Below are 26860 nucleotides of genomic sequence, written 5' to 3'. Positions count from 1 at the left end.
CGTTGCACAGAGTAACCATGGCCATCCAAAATGTAGGTGGAATTGGACCCTAGAGCATAGGAACTTGCGAGGTATCCTTAGAGAGTGTGAACAATACTGCAAACAACATCTCCTGAAAGGAGCCATCATCTTTCTTAATCTTTGTAATACTTCTGTCCTGGATCATTCTGACTTCAAAACTATAGTCAGTGATGTCAGAGAAGTCTACAGGAAACATCTAAGGTCAATCTCATTTTAGTGTGCAAAAGAGTATACCCAGTGAAATCAATGATACTTTTTTTAGCACTGACTAACCATTAATTTCAATTCCTAAATTGACACTAACATTGGATTGATTCTTTTTTTAATTTCCTTATAACCAACGGACGGAACACTTACTATGCTCAAAAGAACATTCTAACTCAGTGGCTCCCAACCTTGGTTAACTTAGATGTTTATGGACTTCAGCTGCCAGATGCCTTTCCCAGCAGCTGTGCTGGCCAGGATTTTGGGGAGTTGCAGTCCAAAGACATCCGGGTTACCCAAGGTCAGGAACCACGGTTCTGATCTTTCACATGCTATCCAGTAGAAAAGGCTGGGCAACACGTCACCTTTAGACCACCTGTGGTTTCCCAAGGGCTCAAATGCACACATACACACAGCACCCTTCTCCCTTAGATCTCTGTGCCCCATCTTGTTTCCTCTAGGGGGCATTTTCTATGTTTTGGGGACTCCCTGGGGTCCCTCTGCACTCTGAAACATATTGCCACTAGCTGGCTTAAAGGGGCTTTCTTGTGCCCTAGACCAACATTTTAACCATTGTGCCACACTGCAGTTTTGGTCCAGTAGAGCAGTGGTTCTTAACCTTTTTGAAAGAAACGCCCCCTTGAGCCATTGAGGAAGTTATCATCGCCCCCCTCTCCATGGTGATGATATTTATTTATTTATTTATTTATTTATTTATTTATTTATTTATTTATTTATTTATTTATTTATTTATTTATTTATTTATTTATTTATTTATTTACTTATTTATTTATTTATTTATTTATTTATTTATTTATTTATTTATTTATTTATTTATTTATTTATTTAAGACACTTAAATCCAATGACCCCTGAAAACAAAATTCAATTCCAAGAAAATGAAATGCCCCCAAAAAGTAACATTTAATAATTTAGTTGCAAGCGAATTTTAAGACGCAAAAAGAAATACAGTATAAAAAGGGCATAAAAACAAACCACAATGCAGGAACTAAAAATTTCAAGACAAAAACTCTGAAACTAAATAAAGATTGGAGGAAAATATATATTCATGCACACTGTAAAAAGGCTGCAGCCATCTTCACAGGTTTGGCTTGCTCCAGTGCCCCCCTACCGCCCCCCTTCTGCTCCAGCGCCCCCACACCGCCCCTTTTCGTTCTACTGCCCCCCTGAAAAATGAAATCGCCCCCTGGGGGGCATTATCGCCCACGTTAAGAACCACTGCAGTAGAGAGTTGTAGGAGGAGGGTAAAAACAGCCCCTGTTTTGTTCTCCTCTAGTATCTGTGCCAATAGGATCTAGGCTCGCTATTCTGCAAAGGTTAGAAGAACTCTTAGCAATCAGAATGGGGAAGATGCTGCCCATACAAAATGGCTGGTAATGCAAGTAGTGGAAAGGAAATGTGTGAGTGTTCAAAATTCATGGCATTCTGCCTTGTCTCTTATTATGTGAAAACGTGGCATCGGTGGAGCCTTTATGGATTGGCCACGAAGCGGAGGGGAAAAAAACTGTTGGCGCCAATAAATAAAAATGAAATGAAAAAGCTAGCTTTGTAGTGACTTAACAGGAGCCTGGGATAATTTTAAATATTCTTTGCAGTTTATAAATATGGCCCCATAAAAATCCCTAGAAATAAGGAGGCTGTGACTTTAAGCCATTAAGAAACCCAGTGGTTTGATAAAATAACAGGAAACAGACAATTTATTATGAGCAGCCCTGGTAGCTTTGGATTATCTATAAAAACTTTTATGGCTCTCCCCAAGTGGCAAGAGGCCATAAAACTTGCCTGAATGAGAGACTTGTTAATTTACTTGTTAAAGCAAATTAAAAATTTATAAGTGCTTTTAGGTAAATGAGATCTTCTCTCGTTGAGGCCCTTGCGGGGTTCGAGATTCCTTGGAGGGAAGCAAATGGCTATGCTCAAACATTGCAGCAGAACAATAAAAGCTATTAAATTGTTCCATTTTATTGCCGTGGAGAAACACAGCTGTCGCCACAGTTTGGTATGAGATACTTAGAATGGGGAGGGTGGACTGGATGTTGTGGTATCTCAGGTTGTTTTGCTTTTAAGCAGTCACATTCCGTTTTTTTAACATCTATAGTTTTTCTCACTGGCCTTATATATCCATCACTGCACACCTCGCCCACCATTTTGTTTCTGCCAAAAGTCAACAACCTTTAGCCATAGAGAAAGTCCTGTGGGGGGGGGGGTTGGAAGGTATCTCAAAGAGTTCCCAACATCAAGCTTCTGCCTCTTTCTGATCCTTGTCTCTATCCCACAGACAAGGAAGCATTTCCTGAGTGCTAGAGCAGTACAACAATGGAACCAGTCACCTCTGGAGGTTGTGAGCGCTCCAGCACTAGAGGCATTCAAGAGAAAGTCAGACACCCATCAGTCTAACTTTCTCATGCTTTGACTTGGATCCTGCATTGAGCAGTGGGCTTGATGGGCTTATAAAATTATACTGTTTATATACCATCCCATAACACTTAAAGTATTCTCTGGGCAATTTTAGATGATGATGATGATGATGATGATGATGATGATGATGATGATGATGATGATGATGATGATGATGATGATGATGATGATGATGATGATGCAGGCTACATATTCCACCTGTCCCCAAGCAAGCTAAGTTGTCAATTTACTGACCTTGGAAATATGGAAGACTGAGTCAACTATGAGCTGACTGCCTGAATCCGTTGGGATCAAACATAGGTTGTGAGCAGAGTTTTGTCTGCAGTACTGCAGTTTAACCACCACACCATGAGGCTCCCCCGAACTCCATTATTCTATGATTCCATTACAGTATTTTACTTCAGTAGCTCTTCTTCTTCTTCTTCAAATCACATTTTGGGAAGGAATGGAAAGAACAACATGTAAAAAATTGAGATGTGGGCAAAAACATAATAGGCAGCTTTTTTCATCCCTTCTAGTAAATCATTGCCCCATTATATCCCTACCACAACCATCCAGGCTGTGAGTTTATGGTAATTTTGCTACTAGAAATGGCTAATTTTTCTGGGTACAGTTCATCTACTATCTCACTTCTGAATATCTTTTAAAAATCATATTATTGAGTGGGTGGGGGCTGGATATATTTCTTTTGTCATATTGGCATTAGAGGTGCCCATACGATCCCCTTGCATGCCCCAGGATGGCACACGACCGATGACACCTTGGGATTCCTGTCTATTACACATGGTGGTGCCAACCTCATCTGGGGTTCAATTGGATGCTAAAAGTTTCCTCTGATATCAGTTACTCAACCCAGATTTCTTTATAAAGGATTTGTGGCCGATGTTTTGAACAGGATGGAGCCATTTGGCCATATTTCACAAGCATCATCATCTCGGATTCCCCATATTTTCAACTGGAACATGGGAACTGGCCAATGCATTTTTGGGTGATCTAAGATGGTGACTGCCCAGTGTGGAACAGAGACTCCACATCATTCCAGAATGCAGCCACTTCTTCCTGTTTAAATAAATGTTTAGCTTGTGTGTGACTGGCAGCAGCAGCAGCTGGAAACCCAGGTGGCAATTCAAGCTGCAGCATCAATGCTAATGCACTACCAGGTGGGTCCCTTTGGCAACATCATGTCAAGGACTCATCAAAGTCTAGCATTTATCCTGGCACCTTGCCTCCAGTGTACATTTATTTATTTGAATATATCTATTATGAACAAGAAGATTTGAAAGCAGCAAAAGAATAAACCATACAATGTAAACATTACATTGAATCAGTACACACGGTCTGCATTCTCTATAAAATGTATGGCAGGCTGAGAAAGCTTTCAGAAACAATTAAGCCTTCAACATACACCTAAAAATAAAGATTGCCAGAGAATGTTACTGTCAGGAGGAAATGTATTCTACCTAGCAGGTACCCCCACTTGCAGTGTTCTAAATGAAGGGATCAGAATGACATCCTGACCTGGGAGCAAATAGTCAAATCAGTGAATTTCTTTCAGGGAGGGGGCACATGCAAACTACCTGGCGATTCTTTGTCTGAGGAACTGATGGCAAAGGGAGGAGGTGATATCCGGTCAACACCTACCGGGGTGGGTGGGGAATATTTTGAAAACCACAGCTCTAGTGCAGTCTCCATTTTTTCTAACTCACTTCTAAGAAGCAGACCACCTTCCTGAATTTTTGGGACTATTCACAACATATTGGCGCCTGCCCTGGAGAAGTGGATTTGACCCACAAAACCTCACTGATTGATTGATATATTTGTGTGTGTGTGTTTTCTAATAAATGTGTCCCCTACTCGTGCATTTATACTGCTGGTAGGTCAACATCAGATCCCTTTGACATCCAAAGCGGAGTGAAACGGCTGTGTCCTCGCATCGACCCTGTTTGGGATCTTTTTTGCTATCATGCTGAAGCAGGCCTTTGGAACTGCAACAGAAGGTGTCTATCTCCGGACTAGATCAGATGGAAAGCTCTTTAATCTCTCTAGATTAAGAGCAGAGGCCAAAGTCCAACTGAAATGCATGCAGGACTTCCTCTTTGCTGATGATGCAGCCATTGTTGCTCACTCTGCAGAAGACCTCCAACATCTCATGAATCGTTTTAGCAAGGCCTGCCAAGACTTTGGACTGACAATCAGCCTGAAGAAAACACAAGTCATGGGCCAGGGTGTGGACTCACCTCCCTCTATTACCATCTCCACGCAAGAACTGGAGGTTGTTCATGACTTTGTGTACCTTGGCTCAATGATCTCTGACACTCTCTCCCTAGATGTCGAACTGGATAAACCCATTGGCAAAGCAGCTACTACCTTCTCTAGACTCACAAAGAGAGTATGGCTTAATAAGAAGCTGACGTCATATACCAAGATCCAGGTCTATAGAGTCTGTGTCCTGAGCACACTCCTGTACTGCAGTGATTCCTGGAGCCTTCGTGCATGACAGGAGAGGAAGCTGAACACATTCCATATGCGTCTCCAACACATTTTTGGCATCATCTGGCAGGACAAAGTTCCTAATAGAGAAGTCCTAGAACGAGCTATAATTTTTAGCATGTATACATTACTGAAACAGCAATGTTTATGTTGGCTTGGGCATGTTGTGAGATTGGTTGATGGTTCGATTCCAAAAGATCTCCTATATGGAGAATTAGTGCAAGATTAGTGTCAAGATCCATCAGTCCAATGTGGCTTTCCTGAGGAGTGACTATGTTGCCACATCCTCCAGGACACTAGGCACTCAGATGCATTGGTACCATGAACTGACCCCAAACAATTACAGGAGATGCAGCCCTGAATGTTTGTATTGAGCCTGCCACAGTAACTCTGTCAATGTCACTGTGAAAGAAGAAGAAGAAGAATCAGCAAAATCTTCTACAAATCTTCTAAGAATCCATGCCTCGATTACTAGAGTATATGTTGATAATCCCCAGACCAGTTTCCTCTGATGGCTATTTAATACAGTGGAACCAGAAAAATACTGTAACCTGTTTTGTTGCAAGATATCATATGACATGATGCCATGATGTGCTCTCACAGGCATTATTAGGTACTCTGGCCTGAGTTTTGTCAGAATTTATGGTGAGTCTTAACACCATATGGGCTCTAACCTGCCCTCTGGCTTGTTTCTTCCTTTTCAATGCAACTAATATATATATATCCAGAAGAAGGGAACAACAAACCGCTCCTGAGCATTCCCTACCTGGAAAACCCTGAAAAGGGTTCCGTCATGAGTTGGAATTGACTTGACAGCTTTTAATTGCTATTGTTATATATCTTTAAACTAAATAGGAAGCATTCTCTTGACTTAATTTAAAAATAAAATAAGGAAATGCATCTATTGGATCAAATTGACACCATTCAGTAATGCCTTGAGGATGCCTCTCAGGCAGCTAATGGTGATACCAGCTCATCATCTTCAGAACTGGAATATCTGGGAAGCATGCAGTGTTTGACATATCGCAACCAAACTAGGTTTAGCCATCTTGGAATAATCTGGCGCAGTTTCATTACAAGCAAGTAATGATCTCCACATTACTTTTATATCCTTCTTTTATTCCCAATCACCATTCCGAAGGAAACGATTAGATGACTTGTTTCTGGTTGTTTGTGGGAGGTTGGGGGAAGGAACCCTTGATAGCCCATCCAGCTCCGAGTAATACCGTCTTTGATGATGAACACCCCTCATGTTCACGTCTCCCATGAGCAAACAGATCATAAATAGAGAACTTTCTGTTGCCCTTTAAGAACATCTTGGCCACATGGTTTCCATCACAAGATCTTTGCTGGCATGAGTTGGGGGGCTGTCTTTCTCGAATGCACATTTCTGGTTTTAGCTGAAATGAATGGAAAGGCTGCTTTCTAAACTATTTACATCTTCCCTGCCCCCGGCCCTTTGCCCAAGAACCTAATAAAAGGAGACATGGCACCATTACAAGGGGTTAATCCATGCCTTTTCAAAAGGAAGACATAATTAGGAACCGAGTTCCCTTCTAAAACCTCAAATATACATTATACATCAAAGCCATCAGAGGGGTATATATTTATGCCCCATGGTAGAGATGGTTTCTGTGAATGCTGGTGAAGTACCCTGCTGATTGCTGATTGAAAACAGTTGTTAATTCTCTACTCCACTAAATTCCAAGTAGGGGGAAAAAACTTCCCTTAACAAAGAACAGATTGGAAAGAACCAAGTCTTACTGTGTGGAAATTAATGGCAGATGCCTGTGCTGATAGCTAAAATGTTTCATTAGATGCTAATGTCTTGCTGTGTTTTTAATTGTTCAGAAATTAGCCTCTAGAATATTAAAACCATCTGTTTGTTATCATGATGAAACAGAATACTTAAATAGTTATTAATTTTTGTGGAGCTGGTTTCTCTCCCCCCCCCCCTCCCCCAGCTGCCTCTTCCTGTCTGCAAAACTTTGATCTGTTTTGATTTTAGGGAACATTGGCAGCGAAAGAAGGTGGGGGATTAATGCACCTCTGTGCCTAAAACTTCTTCTCTAGATGCTCTGCACCCATATTTGTGCACGCCTGCTTTCTTTCATAAATTATTGCTCACCAAAGAGAAGCTGACATTTTTAATGCATTGCGGGGATGTGCTAAGCTTGCTGAGCTTGTATAATGGTTGGTTTAAGGTGTAATATGGGACATTTTTGCATGCTGATGTTCTGCTTTGGGGTCCTGGTGGGTTAATTTGCTGATCAAATATATCCAGTTCTTGGAAAATGTTAATGGTGCATCCACCAACGAAGCCATAACCCATTTTTAGTGCTCAATTGTTTTGTCTTCTGTCACTTGCTAGAAATCTAACCCACTCTACCATTTCTTGAGTTGGTATTTAGTCTGCTGGTTGCAACCTTCCCATGTGAACGATTTAAAAAGTAAGTTTTCTTGAAAGAGAGATGGAGAGTTCGAAACAAGCTTATGATCTTTTAGGATGTACAAAAGAGAAAGCAAAGTATGCTGCTTATTTACTGCCCCATAGCACTAGCTGGGCAGTTTATATTTAATTATACAGTCTACACATGGCCCCCTCCCGCAGCAGACTAGATGCACAATCTACTGTTCTTAGAAGGCTCGATCAACCTTAAGCTGGCTACCTGAATCCGCTGGGGTTGAACACAGGTCACGAGCAGAGTTTCGATTGCAGTACCTCAGTTTAACCACTGCATCACAAGGCTCTTTTAAGTACACTTACCTAGAGTGACTACTACAAGTTGTAATTTTGGATAGGTAAGGGGATAGGTACTCCACAGTCACCAGCTTAAAAGGGTTACCTGATTTTAAAAACAAATGGAAAAAAAGTGTTTGTGCTTATATTTATTTGACTATGCAGTCTGTATATTCCTCTCTTTATATTTTAACATAAAATGAATGCTGAAAAAGAACTGGAAGGAGAAATATTGGTTATTTTTCCCATTGTGTGACTCTAGCTGTCCGAATTATGGTGGGTTTAATGACCTCTTTAGGGTCCATAATACAGGTATGTCTCAATTTCATGTATATCATCAGTACAGAAACAGCTATAGCCGTTTTTGTTATCTGGTACAATTGCTGTGGTGTCATGTCTGACTTGTTTTGCAGGCAGAGAAAGGCCTCGCCATTCTCTGGCTTTGCAGATTTGCAGCCGGTTTGGGTTTGGACAAAGGTAGCTCACTCAGGACCAAACTAAGAGGGCCCAGACTGGCCAGAGAGCCCATGCCCAACCCTAGAGATAATGCCTGCAGATTTGTGAATCGAGAGTACCAGTTAATGACAGAAAAGGAAAATATGAGTCACCAGTGAAAGGAGGGATGAACGAGAAAGGCCTTTTCCAAGTCCGGCTTTTGTCTGTTTCTCATTTAATGACTTTTTTCTTCTTCTCATCCAATTTCCTACCCTATCCTGCACACTTTTTTTTTTTAATTTGGCAAAGCAAGAGAGTTTATGTTCATTTTGATACACAATGGGAAACAACAGAAATGAGGGCAAAATTGCCTTCATTTTAAGGCAAATAAGATTCGCCTTAATTCTTTCTTCATTTTGCTTTTAATATTACGCACTGCTGCATAGCTTGTTCATATCTGCTAGATGTTCCCTGGCCCTTCTGGGACCGAATTGCAAATTAGGGTAAGAGTGCATACTTTACATGTAGAAAATTACACGTACAATGCTTGGCACCTCTAGCAGTCCTAGAAGACTACTCTTCTACAGTCCTAGAAGAGATGGATGGTTAAGGATTGTATTCTGTTCAGTTTCTTTATATGAACTTCCAAAAATTTGTACGGTTTACGAATTTAATGCGTTCTGCGGGATGGTACGTAATGTGAGAAATTTGTAAACCAAAACGTGGTTTGCCATAGGAACGGGGGCGGCGCTATAAACCTCCACAATGCATCCTGAGGAAACGTCATTCGTACTGCAAAAGAAACCCATAAACAGAGGCATTATTTTCAATGGATTTTCGTTCATAAACCAAAAATTACATTAACTGAGGCATTCGTGAACTGAGATACATCTGTATACCTGCCTTGATTCATGGGTTGGATTCGACGGGCTTATAGCACCCTTCCAACCTCATTATTCTGTGATTTCATGCTTTGTCATAATGCAATGGAAATGACGACTTTTTAACACAGTTAGGGTTTCTAGTTTGCCTTTGAATCCAATCATTCTGTTCTTGTGAATTTATAAAAACTCCTTCCCAGAGTTTAAAGTTGGTATTATTTACTGTGTGGTGGTGATGGGGAGTTGGCAGATTCCTAATAAATTTAAACAAATATACAAATAAGCAATATGAAAAATATAAACATAAAAAGAAATTTTCCAGAGGACATAACAAAGTTGTGCATCATTTATAAAATGTAGATTGAAAACCATGTTTTCCCCCGAAACATGCATACAAAAATTGCATGCATGCAAACGTAATTTCTACTAGCAATGTGCAAATGTGTGCTTGTGGACTACGACACCCAGAATTTTCCAGGCAATCCTAGGCAACATGGCCATCAGTTATGCTGCTTGTAGAAGTCCTGCAATTAAAGTCCGAAAGCACAGATCTGCACACCGAGCACCAACAAGACAGCATTGGATACTGTAAGAGTGAGAACTGAAGTGAAATTGAGCTTTGTAGATCGGCCCATTCGAAGAAGTAACAAAGTAAGGGTCTAGGACTCAAAAGACTCAGGTGTGAATCTTCACTCAGTCATGGGAACTCATTTGGAGTTGGCCATGGCAAAACTAGGCTTTAAATACACCTTGAAATCCCTGTTAGGGTCACCATAAGTCAGATGTGATTGGTTGGCACAGCAATAACAAGGAAGAACAAACTGAAATATCAATTCTGAAGTTACTTTATTATTCTTGTAACAAGCAGTTTGAATAGATGCAGTAAATTGCATGGAAAGCAGCTCCAGTAATGAGCAGTTGAGGGAGCTGAGTATGTTTAGTTTGGAGGAAAAGACAACACACCATCCATACTCAAGTACCCCAGTATTAAAAGGACGCTGATGTAGAAGATGGAGCCAATGTCTCTGCGAGTGCACCAGAGGAAAGGACCTGATTTGCTCAGAAGGAAGATGATCTTAACAAAACACTAGAAAAAAAGTCCTAAGTGTAAGAACTACTGTATTCAGCAACGAAATTATCTGCCTTGAAAAAGCACCTACAAAGGATGTTTTAACTGTAGATTGTCTTGTGGTTGGAGAAGGTGACGCTTAAGCCCTGCATCTGTAAGATTGGAGGGAAGGGGTCGCACATGAGATCGGCTTTCTCAGCTGAAACCAGCACGATGAGCCTTCTTATCCTGTCTCTTCTTCTGTCAAGGGTGCTAAAGAGCCAGCTGGTCCATCTTCACTTCACTGTATCTTTTCTACTTCCGCTGCAGCCAAGTAAGAACATTGCCCCAGAACTGGTTCAGGACGCGTGATTCGCATGCGGACCAGCCTATTGTTGCACAGACAGCTTCGTCATCTGAAGGCAAACGGGAATGCAACAGGACCCTTTAATATTTCAATTCTTTATTTTCCCTTCAGTGTTTGCCCTGTGCTGCCTTCGCTACCTGCCTATCCAAAGGTTTAAGATGCGACTTCTTTTCCCTCCTCCAATTTTTCTTACAAAGGGGGGGGGGGAGGAAGTATTCTAAGAAATGTATTGTTGAAAATCAGGAAGAAAAACTTCTATACATTTGTTTGTGTGGGTGGGTGTTTTAGGAAAAGAAAATCACACGCATACACACACACACACACACACACACACACACACACACACACACACACAAACCCTCTACAAAGAAGTGTCAGGAGTGATTGTGAGAAATTGCATATTCTTCGTGTGACATAAAAGTGGAAAAGGCAGCAAGGCAGCCAGCTCAGAGAGATGTGAAACTGAGTGCTTCCCACAATTGCAGCAAATGAAGAGCATTTTGGTCTACTTTAAAGACTGAATTGCAATAAAGTATAGGCTTCTTCTGACTCTTTGCATTCTTCTGGCTGCACAGGGAGAAATATCACTGTTAAAATTATACCTTGCCAAGTTGCTACTGTATCAATCAGTCTCCCCCATGCTGTTTTGGTATTTCAGAATTGCAAGCAACATGATCAGCGGTCCATCAAAGCAATGGAGATGAGCAAAGTTTTGCTCCTTCTTGATTTTCCCCACCTTTCAGCATCCCTCCTGGGCTACCCTGAATCCCTTTCTTTGTTTTGCTTTTTACTCTAATTTTCTGGTATTAGGCTTATAGCATTTTGGGTACTAAAACGCTGTGCTGAAAAAACCCTCCCTGGTGAATTCTGAGTGTTTTTGCTGTCTTCTCACAATTCTGAAGTCTAGTTCAACTGCCGATCCAATCAGCTTGTCTGTGATGGCCCATCCATTATGGCCGGTGGGGTGCTAGGCTACATCCACTCTCTCTGTTTCTTTCACAAAGATATACCAGTGTCTGTTTGTATGTTTCCTTGCTTTCTTCTGGCTGTGTTTGGATAAATATACCTGTTTGTGTGTGAGAGAGAATCACACAATCATTGAGTTGGAAAGGGCCTCAAAGGCCATCAAGTTCAACCCCTCCTTTGCTCAATGCAGGAATCCAAGTCAAAGCAGATCTGACAGATAGTTGTCCAATTTTCTCTTGAATGCCTCCAGCGTTGGAGCGCTCACCACCTCCCGAGGTCATGGGTTCCATTGTCATAAGGCTCTAACCGTTAAGACATTTTTCCTAATATTCAGCCAAAATCTGGCTTTGTGTAGCTTGAGCTCATCATCAAGAATGATGGCCTTCCTCATCATTCCTGATGAGTTTAAAATCCACATAAGGAATAGATTTGTATTATGGAATTCAGTTGACTGGAAACCAGAAGAACTGTGTACAGTATTGAAATGAGAGATATTACTAGGGAATTTATTGATTGATTTGATTTATATGCCACCCCTTTTGCACAAGCATTACTCTGGGTGGTTTCCAGGTTAAAACTTGCTTGCTTGCTTGCTTGCTTGCTTGCTTGCTTGCTTGCTTGCTTGCTTGCTTACTTACTTACTTACTTACTTACTTACTTACTTACTTACTTACTTACTTACTTAAAAGATTTTTACCCCAGCTTTCTCCTTAAAAGGACCCAAGGTGGTTTACATTATTAAAACAGAATATAGAATCCCATCCCGAATTTTGATGGAAGCAGTGTAGGAAAGGATAAGTAAGGATGCGTGCTCCCCAAATAAAAAGGTGGGAGTTATTGTTTTTTTTTCCTTTGTCTTTAAGAACAAGAACTGAACAAGGCTGTGCAGGTTGAGTTAATTTACTTGAAAACATAGTACTATTTAAAGCCGTTTCGATATCTGGCCTTATAAATTATTCAAGTTGTAGAAGTCAGCTTGTGGTTGACTTACAAGGAGATAATAGGGAGGCTGGAACCATAATGACGAAAACAGGGGAAGATCAATCAGACCAGGAGATGTCTAACACCAACAAGGAGCAATTAAGCAGCAATCAAAAGCAATTGCACTGATCGTTGGTGCCCTTTTAACACTGATCATTGAAGCCTGGAGAGCAAAGGCTAAAAAATATTCTGTTTTAGTGAAGGGCTGCGGTACCGCTGCCCGGAAAGGAGAGGTTTTGCCTACAACCCAACCCAGTACATGCCTGCTTGGAAAAAAAACACCCATGCTGAGTTCATCGGAACTTAATTTTGGATGGGTGCATAGGGTTTTACAGGTCTAACATCTAATTCACACAAAATATGGGTACAGAAGATGCTTCATAGTAAGTCACACCTTTGGTCTATGTAGCCTAGCACAGCTGACACTGACAGATAGCAGCTCTCCATGCAGCCTTTGGAGATGCTGGGAATTGAACCTGGGAAGTTTTGCATGTAAAGAGCATGCTTTGACTCTGAGCTGTGGCCTCCCTCTCTCCTTTCCTGTATGTCCACCTTTTTGTTGTTCAGCAAGATCAGAGCAACGGAGGAGGAACATCCCAGATAATTTTGTGAGGATTTCTTAGCAATTGATATGAGTGTGAACTCTTTCTCTGTAACTGGAGGCGATACAACTATCCTAACCGGTAATCACTGATGCGCTTAACCTTTGTGACCATATCTTATTACTACCATCAACTGGAGAATCAATGGCTGAATGGGAAGCCGATGCTAATGCAATTCCCATTGAGTCAATGAAGCTACTCTAGCTGAGGCTAGCTGGAAAATACTGGCCCATCGTTTAGCCCTCTGCTTTCTTGTTTCTCTCGTGCTGGATGTCATCATGGCTGTTTTCATGTTGGATGTGGCAACCGACTGTATGCTGGAGTGCAGAATTTGGCGGATGCCCAGAGATACCATCTGTACGTACAGAGAGTCCAATTGAGGACAACACTCCATGCATCTGGTAAAGTGAGCTCTGGACCATCAATGCCACGATAAATATTCTCATCTTTTAAGTGGTCACAGGTGTGCTGGTTGGAATTCTCTGCATTGCTCATTCATTCATTTGCAGTGTTTCAAGGCTATCTTTGAAAACCATGCCCTGGTATATGTACCTGTAACAGATAACAGAGAGATACTAGTCAAACTGCCAATGTAACCTCAACCATTGGTACATCTATTTTATGCTGTTAAGAATTGGGTTGAAGATTTTTCCAGCTGAATCCTGAAGACATTTACTCAGAAGGAAGTCCTACTGTTGTCAGTGTTGCTTAGTCTCTACTGGGAGTGCACATAAAGGTGACTTAAAGTAAATCTGTTGAGAGGAGGAACTGTATTCCGATGTAGTCATTGTGCGGTAAATTTGTATGCACTTTCATGGGAGTAAGCGTCATTAGGTGCAGCAGGACTTACATCAATGTCAATATGCAGAGGATCTTTCTTTGCCATCTAGTATCTTCCCTATTTGCACTGTGTCATGTGCATGACGTTTACCTGATAATCTTGACACAGAGTGTTTCATTCATAAAATAATAGGACAGATGGAGTCTTTGGATATTTCAGCTAGGTGTCCTTGTGGTAAATTCTGTTACATTGAAGGAAATCTGAATGCAACTTTGTGGAGTAGGAATGTAGTTTGTTGTCTTCGTTAGCAGAATGCCACTGTCTTCTTTATGAGGAAAGTGGCTGAATGCTGAGAAGCTGTTGGGAAAGATTATAGTGTCAATACAAGAAAACAGATGTAAGCTGAACCAGTGGAGGTTGGAGACAATGCGAATCCACCCCAGATGTTCGCCTTACATTTACAAGAGCTTTCCGTGGTGCTGAACCATGTGGGGATAGTAGCTTGGATGGCTAAAACATGGGCAGGTTTGCCATTTTTGCACCATCAAATGCACCAGCCTTCACTGAGCTGAACCAAAGCAATGTATGTTATAAGATGCACTGTCACGATTTTATGCAATTTATCCTTTGCAATGTTTATCATGGAAATACATATAGTGTTTTACTAGTATTGGCATCTTTTCTGGCAATTATGAAGCACTGCTCTAAAGCAAAGGCTGACTTGATTCATCATCATCTGAAAAACAGGAACCTTTTTTCTGTAAAATGTGCTACTGTTGCTTTTTTTAATCTCCCGATAAAAGTAATAGCAGAGGATGGGTTGCTTGTGTCTTTCATAACAGATTTTGTCCTGTTTTGTTAATTGTGAGAATGTATTTTGCTATACAAAGAGACACTGGTTTGGTACAGAAACAAGAGTTTCAGAAAAACTACCTTTGATGTTATATTTAATTGGTTTATTTTAAGTGTTGTTAGCTGCCCAGAGTAGTCAATTGATCAGATGGGCGGGATAGAAATGCAATGAATAAATAAATAAATACATTTTGCACAAATGATGAAAAACACAAGCAGACAGGGAAAAAAATTGTGAAATAAAAGAAGTGTGTTGCCTTGTAGCGGAACCAAAATATATGTAAAATTGTGTTTTTAGAATGGGTTTAAACTGTTTCTATAGACCAGGTTTTAATCTCATATCTGTTCATTTTTTTAAAAAGGTACTGTAATTATTGTTTTTCAGCTTTATTTATTTATTTATTTATTTATTTATTTATTTATTTATTTATTTATTTATTTATTTATTTATTTATTTATGTCCCACCCGTTTAGTGAGCATTAATATTGTTTGTTTTAATATTCTAATGAGTTCTTAGATGAGACACTAATTTTTTTATTTCCCTCTTGCTCCACAGCTTAATCCAGGCCAGAACAGCTGTCGGGACAGCGACAGCGAAAGCGCAAGTGGGGAATCGAAGGTGTTCCATCGGAGCAGTTCCCGAGAACGACTCAGTGATGTAAGTGCAACTCTTGAAATTTTTTTTTTTGGGGGGGGGTCTTGCTGTTGTTCCCATCAACACTTACTCCAGTCTGGAAAGAAAAAGAACTGAGTCAACAACATCTGATTTGATGTTGAGCGAGGGATTTTCTATACGTCCATGTATGGCCTCCCTAACCCTTCTCTCAAACCACCTCTCTTCTGGGTCCAAAACAAGTACATCTTGGCCATCAAATGAGTGTCCTTTGTCCTTCAAACGAAGGAACATTGCTGATTGTGGTCCTGACTCGTCGCCCCTCCAGTACTGGGCCATTCTCCTGTTTAGTGCCTGTTTGGTTTCTCCAGTGAAGAGCTCCAAACATTCCTCTTTCCACTGGACCGCATATACTGATATTGATCCTGTTGTATTTTGGTGTCTGGTCTTTTGGGTGGACGAGTCTCTGCCTTTGTGTGTTTGTGTGTACTGTGGTATATTAAATGGTTCCTCCAGCTCAGTAAATGTGCAAAGAAAATTGATATGTAATTATCAGGGACCATCGATTGGCAGAGTTACATTCTCGAAGTACAACTCTCAGAATCCTCAAGCCAACATGCTCAGTGACTGTTCTGGCTAAGGAATTCTGGATGACATAGTTTAAAAAAATCGGTGTTTAAGTTCTACTATGGATCCCATTGCCTGTTCCAATATAGTGCATAGCAGTGAAGCGAAATAGCAACAAACGGGATGAGGATTCGCAAAGGAGGCACCGCATTGAATTAATACTCACTTTTCTGCATGCCAAAGTGTGTGTGTGTGTTTGTGTGTGTGTGTTTGTGTGTATTTGTGAAAAAAACTACTTATGATAGAGAAGGGTGAGCTAAGATATTTTCCAATTAAAACAGAACATGCCAGCTATGTTTTGGAAAGTAATGACACATTGATATTTGCAGTATGCCTTCAGTTTCCTCTAACATATTGGCTCCAATACAACTGATGCCAAGTATAAAGCAGGACAAAAACTTTGAAAAAATGTGCAGCTGCATATTTTAGTCACTAAAATGGGGGGTGGGAGAGGAGACAAAGTGTACCCCCAAATAGAAACATACACCCCTCTGGCCCAGGCAGGATGTGCAGTGGTCAGGCATCCTTTGGGTTTTGTCTGATTTAGAGTGTATCTCTGGACTACAATAAATTTCCATGCATTTTTCATATTAGCAGCAGACATGCAAATACTGATTGTCATCATTGCACAATAAAAGAATAAAATAGAAATATTGCCCTCCTCATTTCCAGAAAGCGAGGTGGAAGAGATCTCAGAGAGATTTTCAATATTCACAAGATTAACTTTTGTGCATCTTGTTTTTTTAAAAAGGTGTGTTGTTGGAAAATACTACATGTGTTGCACTTTTTGCATGAACTAGGAAACATCGCAGCATTCAATGGACTATTTGTGTTTCTCTGTACACTCACTGTGCCTTTTTGTGCTTGCTCTATATGGCTGCTTAGTGAAAGACCCTAGTTTTACACTGCTCCATTTTGCACAAAATGTGGTGAACAGATTGATTGGGAAAGCATTTGTTGTCTCACTCTCGTGATGGAAAGAACTCTCGCAACAGGTAGAAGAGTCTCAGCAGGAGACCTTGCCATTCTTAACAAGAAACGAGAGAGGGTGAGAGTTCTTCATATTTCAATGGCGTATTTACGCACTCTGTACATATAGCAATGGAAACCACAGAATTAAGCTACAGATTACTGCAACACTGCTACAGAACACTGACGTATTTTATGGGGGGACATCAGACAGCCAGGATGGGTCGATTCTGTGTTGCTAGTGCCAACTGCCATTCCAAGCTGAGAGGACATGGAAACAGTTCTGTAGCTCGGATTTTTTATTTATTTAAAATAAGCATAAAAACCCAACCCCAAAATATTTCATGCGAGGTATCAAAGATAAGCATGGAAAGCAGATTATTTTTCAGACAAGTCCAGAAACAAAAGTGTAGCACTTGAGTAATTTTTGGCTTGGCTTTGGGTTCGCTGTTTGGGGTTTGGAAGGGAAAAGTTTGGAGACTCCGCTGTTAAAATCAGCAGAGCTGACAGCACTGGGATAAATGTGGTGTGGGTAATTGTAATCCATACTCACTCAGGGAAAAAAAAACCTGAACTGCTGGAGAGATTGGCAGCAATTCTGCTAATAACAATCCTTCATACGCTTTGCTAACATAGCAGAAATTTAAGTACGCTTTTCTCAGAAGCCTCCCAGCCTTTCTCTTGCTAGCAATTTTGGCGCGGAGACATAACAACTGTGCGAGATGAGATAAATACCTTCCTAGCCAAGCTTGTGGTGGCCCTCCAGTCTTTCGTCAGATTCTTTTCTTTGTAAAAACTAAATAGCGTGCTACGTTTTCCTCCTGCTCAATCAAATGCAGGAGCTTTGGTCTGTATTTGGAAAATCCAGTTTTATAGCTAGTTTTTACACTATTTCAAATTATTGCAACAAACTCAGCCTCTCATTTCACTGTCCGTATTCTCTGCTTAGGAAGCAAAAAGAGGGTCAAGAGAAAGATTATGGATCAGGGATTGAGTATTTCTTATGGCCAAGAGGGAGTCCATCTTGAGGTGGCACCACTCCCTTCATGTGCTTTTTATGTTCACATCACTCTTCAGAACTCTGGTTGAGCATTTTTTTCATTGAATTGTTGATAGGTACAGGGAGATAAGAGTTGAAGTAAGAGCTATCTTGTTGATTGCTTGAAGTACATTATAATGGTTCCCATTTTTTGACTTTCTTCTCAATTCACAATGGTCATGTAGACCCATTGAGTAAAATCCTGGCTATCCTAGTTAGCACGTCATGCCACCTGTACAACATGTAATATGTAAACCATGTTCATCCCTTCTGGATCTCACTGTTGTTCCACACTGTCCCGGACACACATTTTTATTTTTCCAAACCACCATCCAACTCCCCCCACCCCCAAGGCAGTTATTTCTCATGTAGGTCTACTTGTAAAAACAAATTAGACATTATTGAGAATGTGGAGGGTTTCCCATTCTATCATCCACACACAGAGTAGCAGGGACAAACCTGACTCCTTTTATGGTAACAGGCTTGGACCAATAATGAGGTTGATCAACACTTGAGATGATAACTTTAGAACTACAGAGCTGGAAGGGACCCTATGGCCTTGGGTCCTTTTAAGGAGAAAAGTGGGTTAATAGTACAGTGGTGCCTCGCATAGCGATGTTAATTGGTTAAAAAAAAAACATCGCTATGTGAAACCATCGCTATGCGAAACACCATTTCCCATAGGAATGCATTGGAAACCGGTTAATCCGTTCCAATTGGAACGGATTGCCGTTGTTAAGCGAAAAAACCCATAGGAAACATCGCTAAGCGAAACAATGTATCCTCCATTGGAATGTATTGAAGCTGACTCAATACATTTCAATGGCTTTGCGAAGTCAATTTTTGCAATTTTAAATGTGTCATACAAGGGGCAAAAATGGTTTTAAATGCTTGGATTAGCTTCTGCACCCTCTAAAACGGATGCAAAAGTTAATTTGGCTTTGATCTGACTTTTCGTTAATTTTTTTCTGAATTTTTTCCCCCCAACTTTTGACAGCTGTCAAAATCTGACAGCTCCGTTATTTCCTATGGGGGAAGAAAAAATTCACAAAAAATTAACGAAGACTCAGCAAATGTTCTAAATTCTTGGGTTCGTTAGAGGACCCCCTAAGTCGTGTGCAAACCTGATTTGGCTTTGATCTGAACTTTCATTAATTTATGGTGAATTGTTTTCTCCCCCATAGGAAAGCATGGAGCTGTCAGATTTTGACAGGTCCATTGGTTCCTATGGGCCAAAAAAAAAATTCACAAAAAATTAACGAAATGTCAGATCAAAGCCAAATCAGGTTTGCACATGACTTAAGGGGTCCTCTAACGAATCCAAGCATTTAGAACCGTTTTTGACCCTTCTAAGACACTTTTTTAATTGAAAAAAGAAACATTGTTAAGTGAAGCAGCGGACCTAAAATCGCATTCATTATGCGAAGCATGGTCCCAAACTTCGCTAAGCAAAAATCGCCCATAGGAAACATCATTATGCGGTGCATATTATTTTCTAAAAAACACATCGTTATGCGAATTCATCGCTAAAGGAGGCAATCGTTAAGCGAGGCACCACTGTATTTTAAATATTAAATATCAGGGAGGCACAATAGGGAATCGCACTCCAGCCTCTGGCTCTGCAGCCAGGTGATGAGGATGATGTTGTCCAGCTGGAGACAAAATAGTTGGCCTGTAGGTACCTGCATGATAAGGAATGCTCATTTTCATTGCAGATCTCTGTTAGGTCACAATGATTATGTTCCTAACAATAACTCCCACCTTAAGGATGTGAAGACTGTTTTGCCACTCTTTGGGGGTCCAGTCAGGACAAGCTGTCTCAATGCGCTGTGGAGAACTTTCCTATCCACTCAGGAGACCTTGCCACTGGTGTGAGACACATTTCTGTTTCCTGTTCTGCATTTTCTGCAAAACATTATCCCAGCAAAACTTGTCCCTTTGTGAAACCAAGTACTGCCCCCCCCAAAAAAACCCCATGAAACCACAAGCTGATAAGGCACAAAGGCACAAATCGTCTATCCAAAGCTTTTACTAACCCACGCAACAAGACAACAGGAGTCTCAGTTTAAAATTTTTGCACATAATTGGGACTACACAAAAATCTGTCTTTCAAAGTGAGCGAAATTTCTCCAACACGAAGAGTTAAAGTTTGCATCTTGCCTTCTGGTAGTGAAACTGGCAGGATGAAACAAGCTAGGATTTTCCTCCCTGTGAGTTGTCATCTCTGGAAAATAGTCTCCTTGGTCTTCCTCCAGCAGTAATATCAGTATAACATCCTCCCCTTGATCTGAAGGCCATGAGCTAGCTTAGTGTATGGCACTTCAACGTGGATGCATAGAATGGACTCAGATGAATCAACCATGGAATTATCACTGCCTCCTCTACACCCAGCGCCTGCTACATGAGATTATGGCAATATTGTGCTTTGCTGTTTTTCAGTTTGGTGAAGCTTTACATGGACAAGAGTAACTTCCTTGTTAATTTTTTTTAATGAAAGGAGGGCCAGAGATAGTGTAACATTCATGTTTAAAAGAGACACAAGCTGCCTTTTATGAAGGAATTGGAAAAGATATTCTTGTGAATGTTGAGGTGGATGTTGCAGTTACTGTAGAGCAATTATAGCTTAGACAAAGCAGTGGGCCCCCCTCCCCCTTTGAACCGTTTGAGGGCTACACTGACCTCAAAAAATGCTAAAACAATGTGAAAATTGAAGTCAGGCCCCAGGACTGTGCCTGTTGTTATGTACAGTAATAGGGTCTTCAAAGTATGTGAGATATTTGAGAGGTAGTTTTGCTAGTGCTATCTCTCACTGAGTTTGTGTAGGTGAGCGAGGATTTGAACCCAGATCTGTTGAGTCCTAGTTTGTCTCTTTATCCACTATACCACATGGACTGTCCTTGTCTTAACTAGGATGAAGTTAAGACAATGTGGTTTCCTTCCTTCCTCCCTTCCTTTCTCCCTCCCTCCCTCCCTCCCTCCTGAACCCCCAACCTCTGGCTCCACAGCCCGAGACATCAACCCCTGAACTACAGCTGTTCCCATCATAGGGCATAGAGTTCTGGGGACTGGGGAGAAGAGACTTGAATGCCATAATTAGCATCTCAGACTGAATACGTCATGGTGTTTTTAAGCACTAAGCACTCAGTCCTACTGCCTGGATTGCAGACATAAATTCTTGCTTTTGCCTAGTGCATAAGGATGAGAAAACTGCAAATATGTGTTCTCCTTGACGGGAAGAACACAAGGTATTTTCTGTCAGCATTGGCAAGTGTTCTCACATTTGTGGAAATTCCTTTTGTACAAATTGTGCAATGGTGCAAAACTATATCTGCTGGTGCAGAAGGGCTGTACAATTAGTACAATTAGTACAGATAATACAATTAGTCTCTTTTGGATGACTCAGCCAGTCCTCCTCTGCTTGCTTTTTGTGTGTGTGCACAAAAGGGACAAGGACAGTAGTTTTGTGCAGAGACATTTTGCAGAAATCAAAGACACTGGGGGGGAGGGGGTTGTTGTCTCACTCTCACACTGGAGACAAGAACCATTAAAAAGTATTTCGGAGGCTGTTTTGACCTATCAGTAAAGTCTGCCGTGACCAGAACAAAGATTTTAGCAATAATTTTTCCTGTTTTTAGCTTGGTCAGAGGAATCTGACCCATTTGATATTTTGGTAACCTCAGAAAGCAAATTGAAATTCTCATACATACCTAAATGGCAAAGGCTCTCACCCTGCAATTAAAAAATGGCTTGAGAAAGTGTGACAAGAGAAACAAGGAAGACAGTCTAACAGTAGCTATCCACTTGGTTGAAAAGCTGGCAGGTTGGCAGCAGCAGCTTGTCTGCAGGTGGCTTTCTTTCAGCTCCAGGAACTGCTGTGGATGTGCTTCCACCTCTGATTAGCAGCAGCTATGGAGGCAGAATATAACCTTCGTAAGGGCGAAGGTGGGTATCAACTGTGTAATCTTCTCCCTACAAGCATGTGAAAAGTCACAAATGCAGAAGCAAAGCTGCTGTTTTAATTAAGAGACTTTTCTCATGGCAGAACTCAGAAATAACCTCCTACTGAAGGATTGGTCATAATCTGTATCCGAAACAGATCTAATCTTCTCCTTCTGCCTGTAAGGCTCTCTCTCTCTCTCCCCCTCACACACACACACACACACACACACAACAGTGAGGGAGAAGACTTCTCCGAAATAAATTAATGAACAGAAGACTTGCCCTCTGGTAGATTAAGGCCAATTAATTAGCCAGCAGCACTTGACACCGTGCTGATGAATCTGCACTCCGTTTTGTAAACCTTTCTTCTGCCTTCTCCCCCCCTCCCGATGCTTCTCGCTGTATCTCTGCTTGTGTTGGCTTCAGGGGACTGACAACTTGTTTTCTGCTTTCTGGATAAGACTTGCCCCCGGGGGCTGCAAAGATGCGGGGAAACTGTCAGCCCTCTCCCTCCTTATGTAAAGCACAGCACTGTCGCCAATTTCATCTCATCAAAATCTTGCCTGCAGTAGAATTCATTCAGTTGAGATTTTGCTCTGAGGCAAGATGGCTGCTCCTTCTGTTTCCCTCATCCTGGAACCGCAAGTCAACGCAACTTTTTCTTCCTTTCCCTTGACTTATACATATTTTCATGCATTTAATGCCTGATTCAGTCTCCCTTGCCACATGGCTTTTTATACATAACCAGTCTTCTTGATGCAGCAAGAATAGTAGAATATTCTAGATTTTAAAGGGATTTGCTAATGGAGCATTGGAAAAAAATGCTACTTTGGAGCTAGGAAAATAATAAAAATAAGATAGTAAACATGGTAAATTATACATGGAGATGGGCTAGGGGAACAAATAGGAGCAGCAACGTTTACAGTACATCGCTGTATTGCACTGTTAACCATCAAAAAGAAGACCCGAAATTACGGTAGGCGAAGCCCTGAAAATATTTGCTGAACGCAAATCAGTGTAGTAAAGAAAATCTTATGTATTATTTAGGAAAAGGAACAAAAAGAAAATATGAGAATGAGTGAGAAGAGAGAGAGGATGCTTATTGTCTATTAACATTTGTTTGTTTGTTTGTTTGTTTGTTTGTTTGTTTGATTGATTGATTGATTGATTGATTGATTGATTGATTGATTGATTGATTGATTGATTGATTGATTGATTGATTGATTGATTGATTGATTGATTGATTGATATACTGCTCCATTAGTGCACTATGGGTAGTTCACAGGTTAAAACTTAAAATCTTCAAGCTCCCACATAACAAACATATCATTTTTAAAGAATGAAATACACAATCATAATTTTCCTAGGCTTCTCCAACCCTTGGAGGTATTAGTGAGATTTGGCAATGTACTCTTGCCCTCAGTCTGTTGGCTAAAATTAAAGAACTAGGAGCTGCTGAAGAAACAGTGCTGTTGGTGCCTGGCTGCTGAGAGTTTCCCCCTCTGTTCTGAGCAAGAAGCCTTGTTTGTGTCTCCTAAGGTGAGAGCTCTAAGGACGAAGGTGCTGGTGTCAATTTTCATTGGTTGGCTACACTAAAGGCAGGTAAAATCCCAGAAAAAATGCTCTGCCTTTTGAATGAACGAACGAATTAATAATCATAATCATTATAATCATTAGTCATAATAATCATAATAATAGATGTGACCCAAAATGAATTAGGAGAATTGGATTGAAAAAAAAAACAGAAACTGATGAACATGCATCACGTGCTACATCCAAAAAGTGATATGGACAGATTATATTTACCACAAAAAATTGGAGGCCAGAGATTACTGCAAATACAGGAGGTAGTAGATGAGGACAAAAGAAGCCTAAATGATTATATCAGTACAAGTAGAGAAGAATTACTTAAAGTGGTGAAAATGGAGAATATTTTTTAAAAAAAAACAGAAATAAAGGCTCAATATAAGAAACAACAATTTGAAAATCAATTAAAGAACTACTACATGGACAACACCTGAGAAATATTGACAGAAAGCATGATCATAATCCAACATGAGTGTGGCTAAAACTGGGGATCATTAAGAAAAAACCCAAAGGCTTGATTTTTGCTGCCCAAGAACAAGCACTTTAAACCAATGTGATGAAAGCTAAGATTGAAGGAGTTGGTGCTAACAAGAAATGTCAACTCCGACAAGAAAAAGATGAAACTGTGTCACACCTCATCTGCAAATGTCCAGAGATTGCACAAACAGATTACAAAATTAGACATGATAGAGTGGCAAAATTAGTGCATTGGTCACTATCCAAAAAATATAACTTGCCAGCTTCCAAAAACCCATGGGAACATCAGAGAGAGAAGGCGGTATAAAAAATGGTATTATTAGGAACAGCATACATACTGTGCCGATATTTAACAGCTACTTAGATTTTTGGTTAGAACTTGTAGCTGTTATATAATACCAGTCAATGTTTTATAATTTTGATTGACTGCCTGGTATTTTTGAATAATAATAATAATAATGTGATTTTCGTGTAAAGAAGATGCTGAGCCGGCACCAACAGAGAAGGAGACTGCACCAATGATGCCCAAAGCCTCTTCTGAACAATATGCTGTGGTGCTGGGAAGGGTTTTTGAATGAGGTCTACAGGTTCTACTCCCTTGCAGCTACTCTCCTTGCATTTGGCTTAGCTACAGTGTGAATTAAGCAAGTTAATGTGTTAATGAAGCACATTGCCCTAGTCTTGTACTTTGCTACTATGAACATGGGCCAAATTGGAAGTATCTCCCAGAGGTCTGGAGGTGAATCAGGTCTTGATGATTCAGGAACAGAACGGATTGGCAAGCCATCGCACAGACTTAGAAATGGGTTGTAATGGGACATCATGGTTCTTCTTGTTCTGATTTACATAGACAATATGAATTAAATGTGCAATATAATCATTATATATATAAAAACGAATAGAGTAAATGTGTCTCCTGGACAAATTCTGATGAATTCACTGTTGTAGGTCTACATTTGTGTGCATGCACCATCAGTGCACAAACAGTAATCAGATTTTTTTTTTAACGAGTCACATGATAAAAGCAAATCATACGCCTAAAATATTTATGGATAGTAGAGTTGGTGGAGGCAGGGGATATAGTATTTGACTGCCTAAAACACACCTAAAGTAAATGCATTTTAGCACTAAAATAAACAAATGAGACTGGCCAAGGAAGGATAAGGCAAATGGCTATGAGAACAGAGTTGGGAGATGATTCAGATTAAGCTCTGACAATATATGTATATAATTTTATTGTCCTCACAAAACCTGTCATCATTGTGATTGGAGGGTAGTCATGTGATTCGTACCTTGAATACTTATTAGAATTATCAGCAAGGAAAGGCAGCTCAGACTATATTGTCAGAGATGAGTTGCCTGTCTGTCTTCCACTCATTATAGATGTCTCGGGATCATTCTGAAGTGGCTTCACTTTGGAATCAAATATATCCTTTCCATTTTGATCCAGACTCCATACCAGTTGGGATCAGGATAATTCTGTCTGGCATTTGGTATTTAGACGACACACAGTCCTAATCTCTACATTGGGCAAATGAACTAGGTAACTGGAAAGAAGACATAACCTGGATGGCAGAGAAGTATCCTGGTTTGTTCATAAGGTTATGAAAATCTAGTGAGTACATCCAACTGAGACTCCATTCTAGAGATATTAATAGTCCTCCATAGTAGCGCGATGAGTGTATGAAATGACATTTTGCTGTACAGTAGCAGATCAGGTCATTATTGTCTAGTCTAATGATCAGAAAGTCCTCCAAGACGTAAAAGAGAAGGAGAACATGTGTGTGTGTATGTGTGTGTGCATCTCCACTAGCTCTGATGAGATCTTTGTCCTTGCAGATGCCAGGGAGTAAACCTGAGATCTTTTGAATGTGAAAACCTGGGCACATGAAACCCATAAATGCAATAACGGTTTGTTTTGGAACTTCACCAAGGTCTTCTACTAAGTAGAGTTTTCCACTTTAGGATCTTGAGCCCCTCGCCAAATAGCTATTCCAGTCTAGCGAATGATGCCCCCAATCGAGATTCCAACTCACGAGGCGCAGACGAGCATTTGATGAGGATTCGACGTTGCCTCTGCTTTCTTCCCGTCTGCTTGTTTGGCGTTTTTTGGGGGGGTGTCTGTGAGTCTGGGCACTTAAATGCTTTGTTGCATTATGTTAATTCCTCGGCAGTGCAATCAAATTCATGTCGTAATTAAAGCTGTCAGTTGGAAGGCAACCCAATGGCTGCAAAAACACAGCATAACAAATGAAGTGAAATGCTTCTGCATGTAGCTATACAATGCTTCGCCAGGCATGAAATTAAATAAGTAATTTGATGTTGACATCAGAAATTGAAATGATACCCACTGTTCCTTCATTCTGTCAGACCTGTATTAACAATGGCCAAAGTAAATACGAGCCTCACACACAAGCTGCTTCCCCACCTAGCTGCCTCATGGAACTCACAATCTATATGCAAAACTGATACAGCGGACCTTCAAAGACCTGAAGGATGTAATTTCTTTGGCTTCTTGATGAGCTGCTGAATACAGAAAGCTTGCTCCTTTTGTGTTCCAGGGACCAAAACACTCTTTTTGTTAAACACCACCACAGCCGAAGGCCTATTAAAATGCACCCTAGTCGCTTGTTATTTCAGGACTCGTATCCCCTCTGAGATTCTTCTCTGTCTCTTCTGCTTGTGGATACCCAAAGCAGCCACGATTCCTTTGTTGCCCACAGTTACATTTTTATTTCAGAGGCAACGTGTGACTGCAGACCTTCCCAGAGCTTTCCCAGTGAACAAATAAGAGCTTACTTT

General features: G+C 40.6%; 1 protein-coding gene across 12 annotated transcripts in view; it reads left to right on the top strand.

The window, feature by feature from the left end:
• The window catches only part of AUTS2 (activator of transcription and developmental regulator AUTS2), a 626497-nt gene that overhangs the window by 212683 nt on the left and 386954 nt on the right, over nt 1-26860 (top strand). For all 12 annotated transcript variants that reach the window (XM_072978428.2, XM_072978425.2, XM_072978430.2 and 9 more), the window contains one exon: nt 15364-15465. In XM_072978428.2, coding sequence (XP_072834529.2) covers nt 15364-15465 — 102 coding nt within the window. The remainder of the gene's footprint in view (nt 1-15363; nt 15466-26860) is intronic.

Source organism: Pogona vitticeps, chromosome 7 (assembly GCF_051106095.1).
Source record: "Pogona vitticeps strain Pit_001003342236 chromosome 7, PviZW2.1, whole genome shotgun sequence".
Lineage (NCBI taxonomy): Eukaryota > Metazoa > Chordata > Lepidosauria > Squamata > Agamidae > Pogona > Pogona vitticeps.
This window is presented reverse-complemented; position numbering and strand designations above follow the sequence as displayed.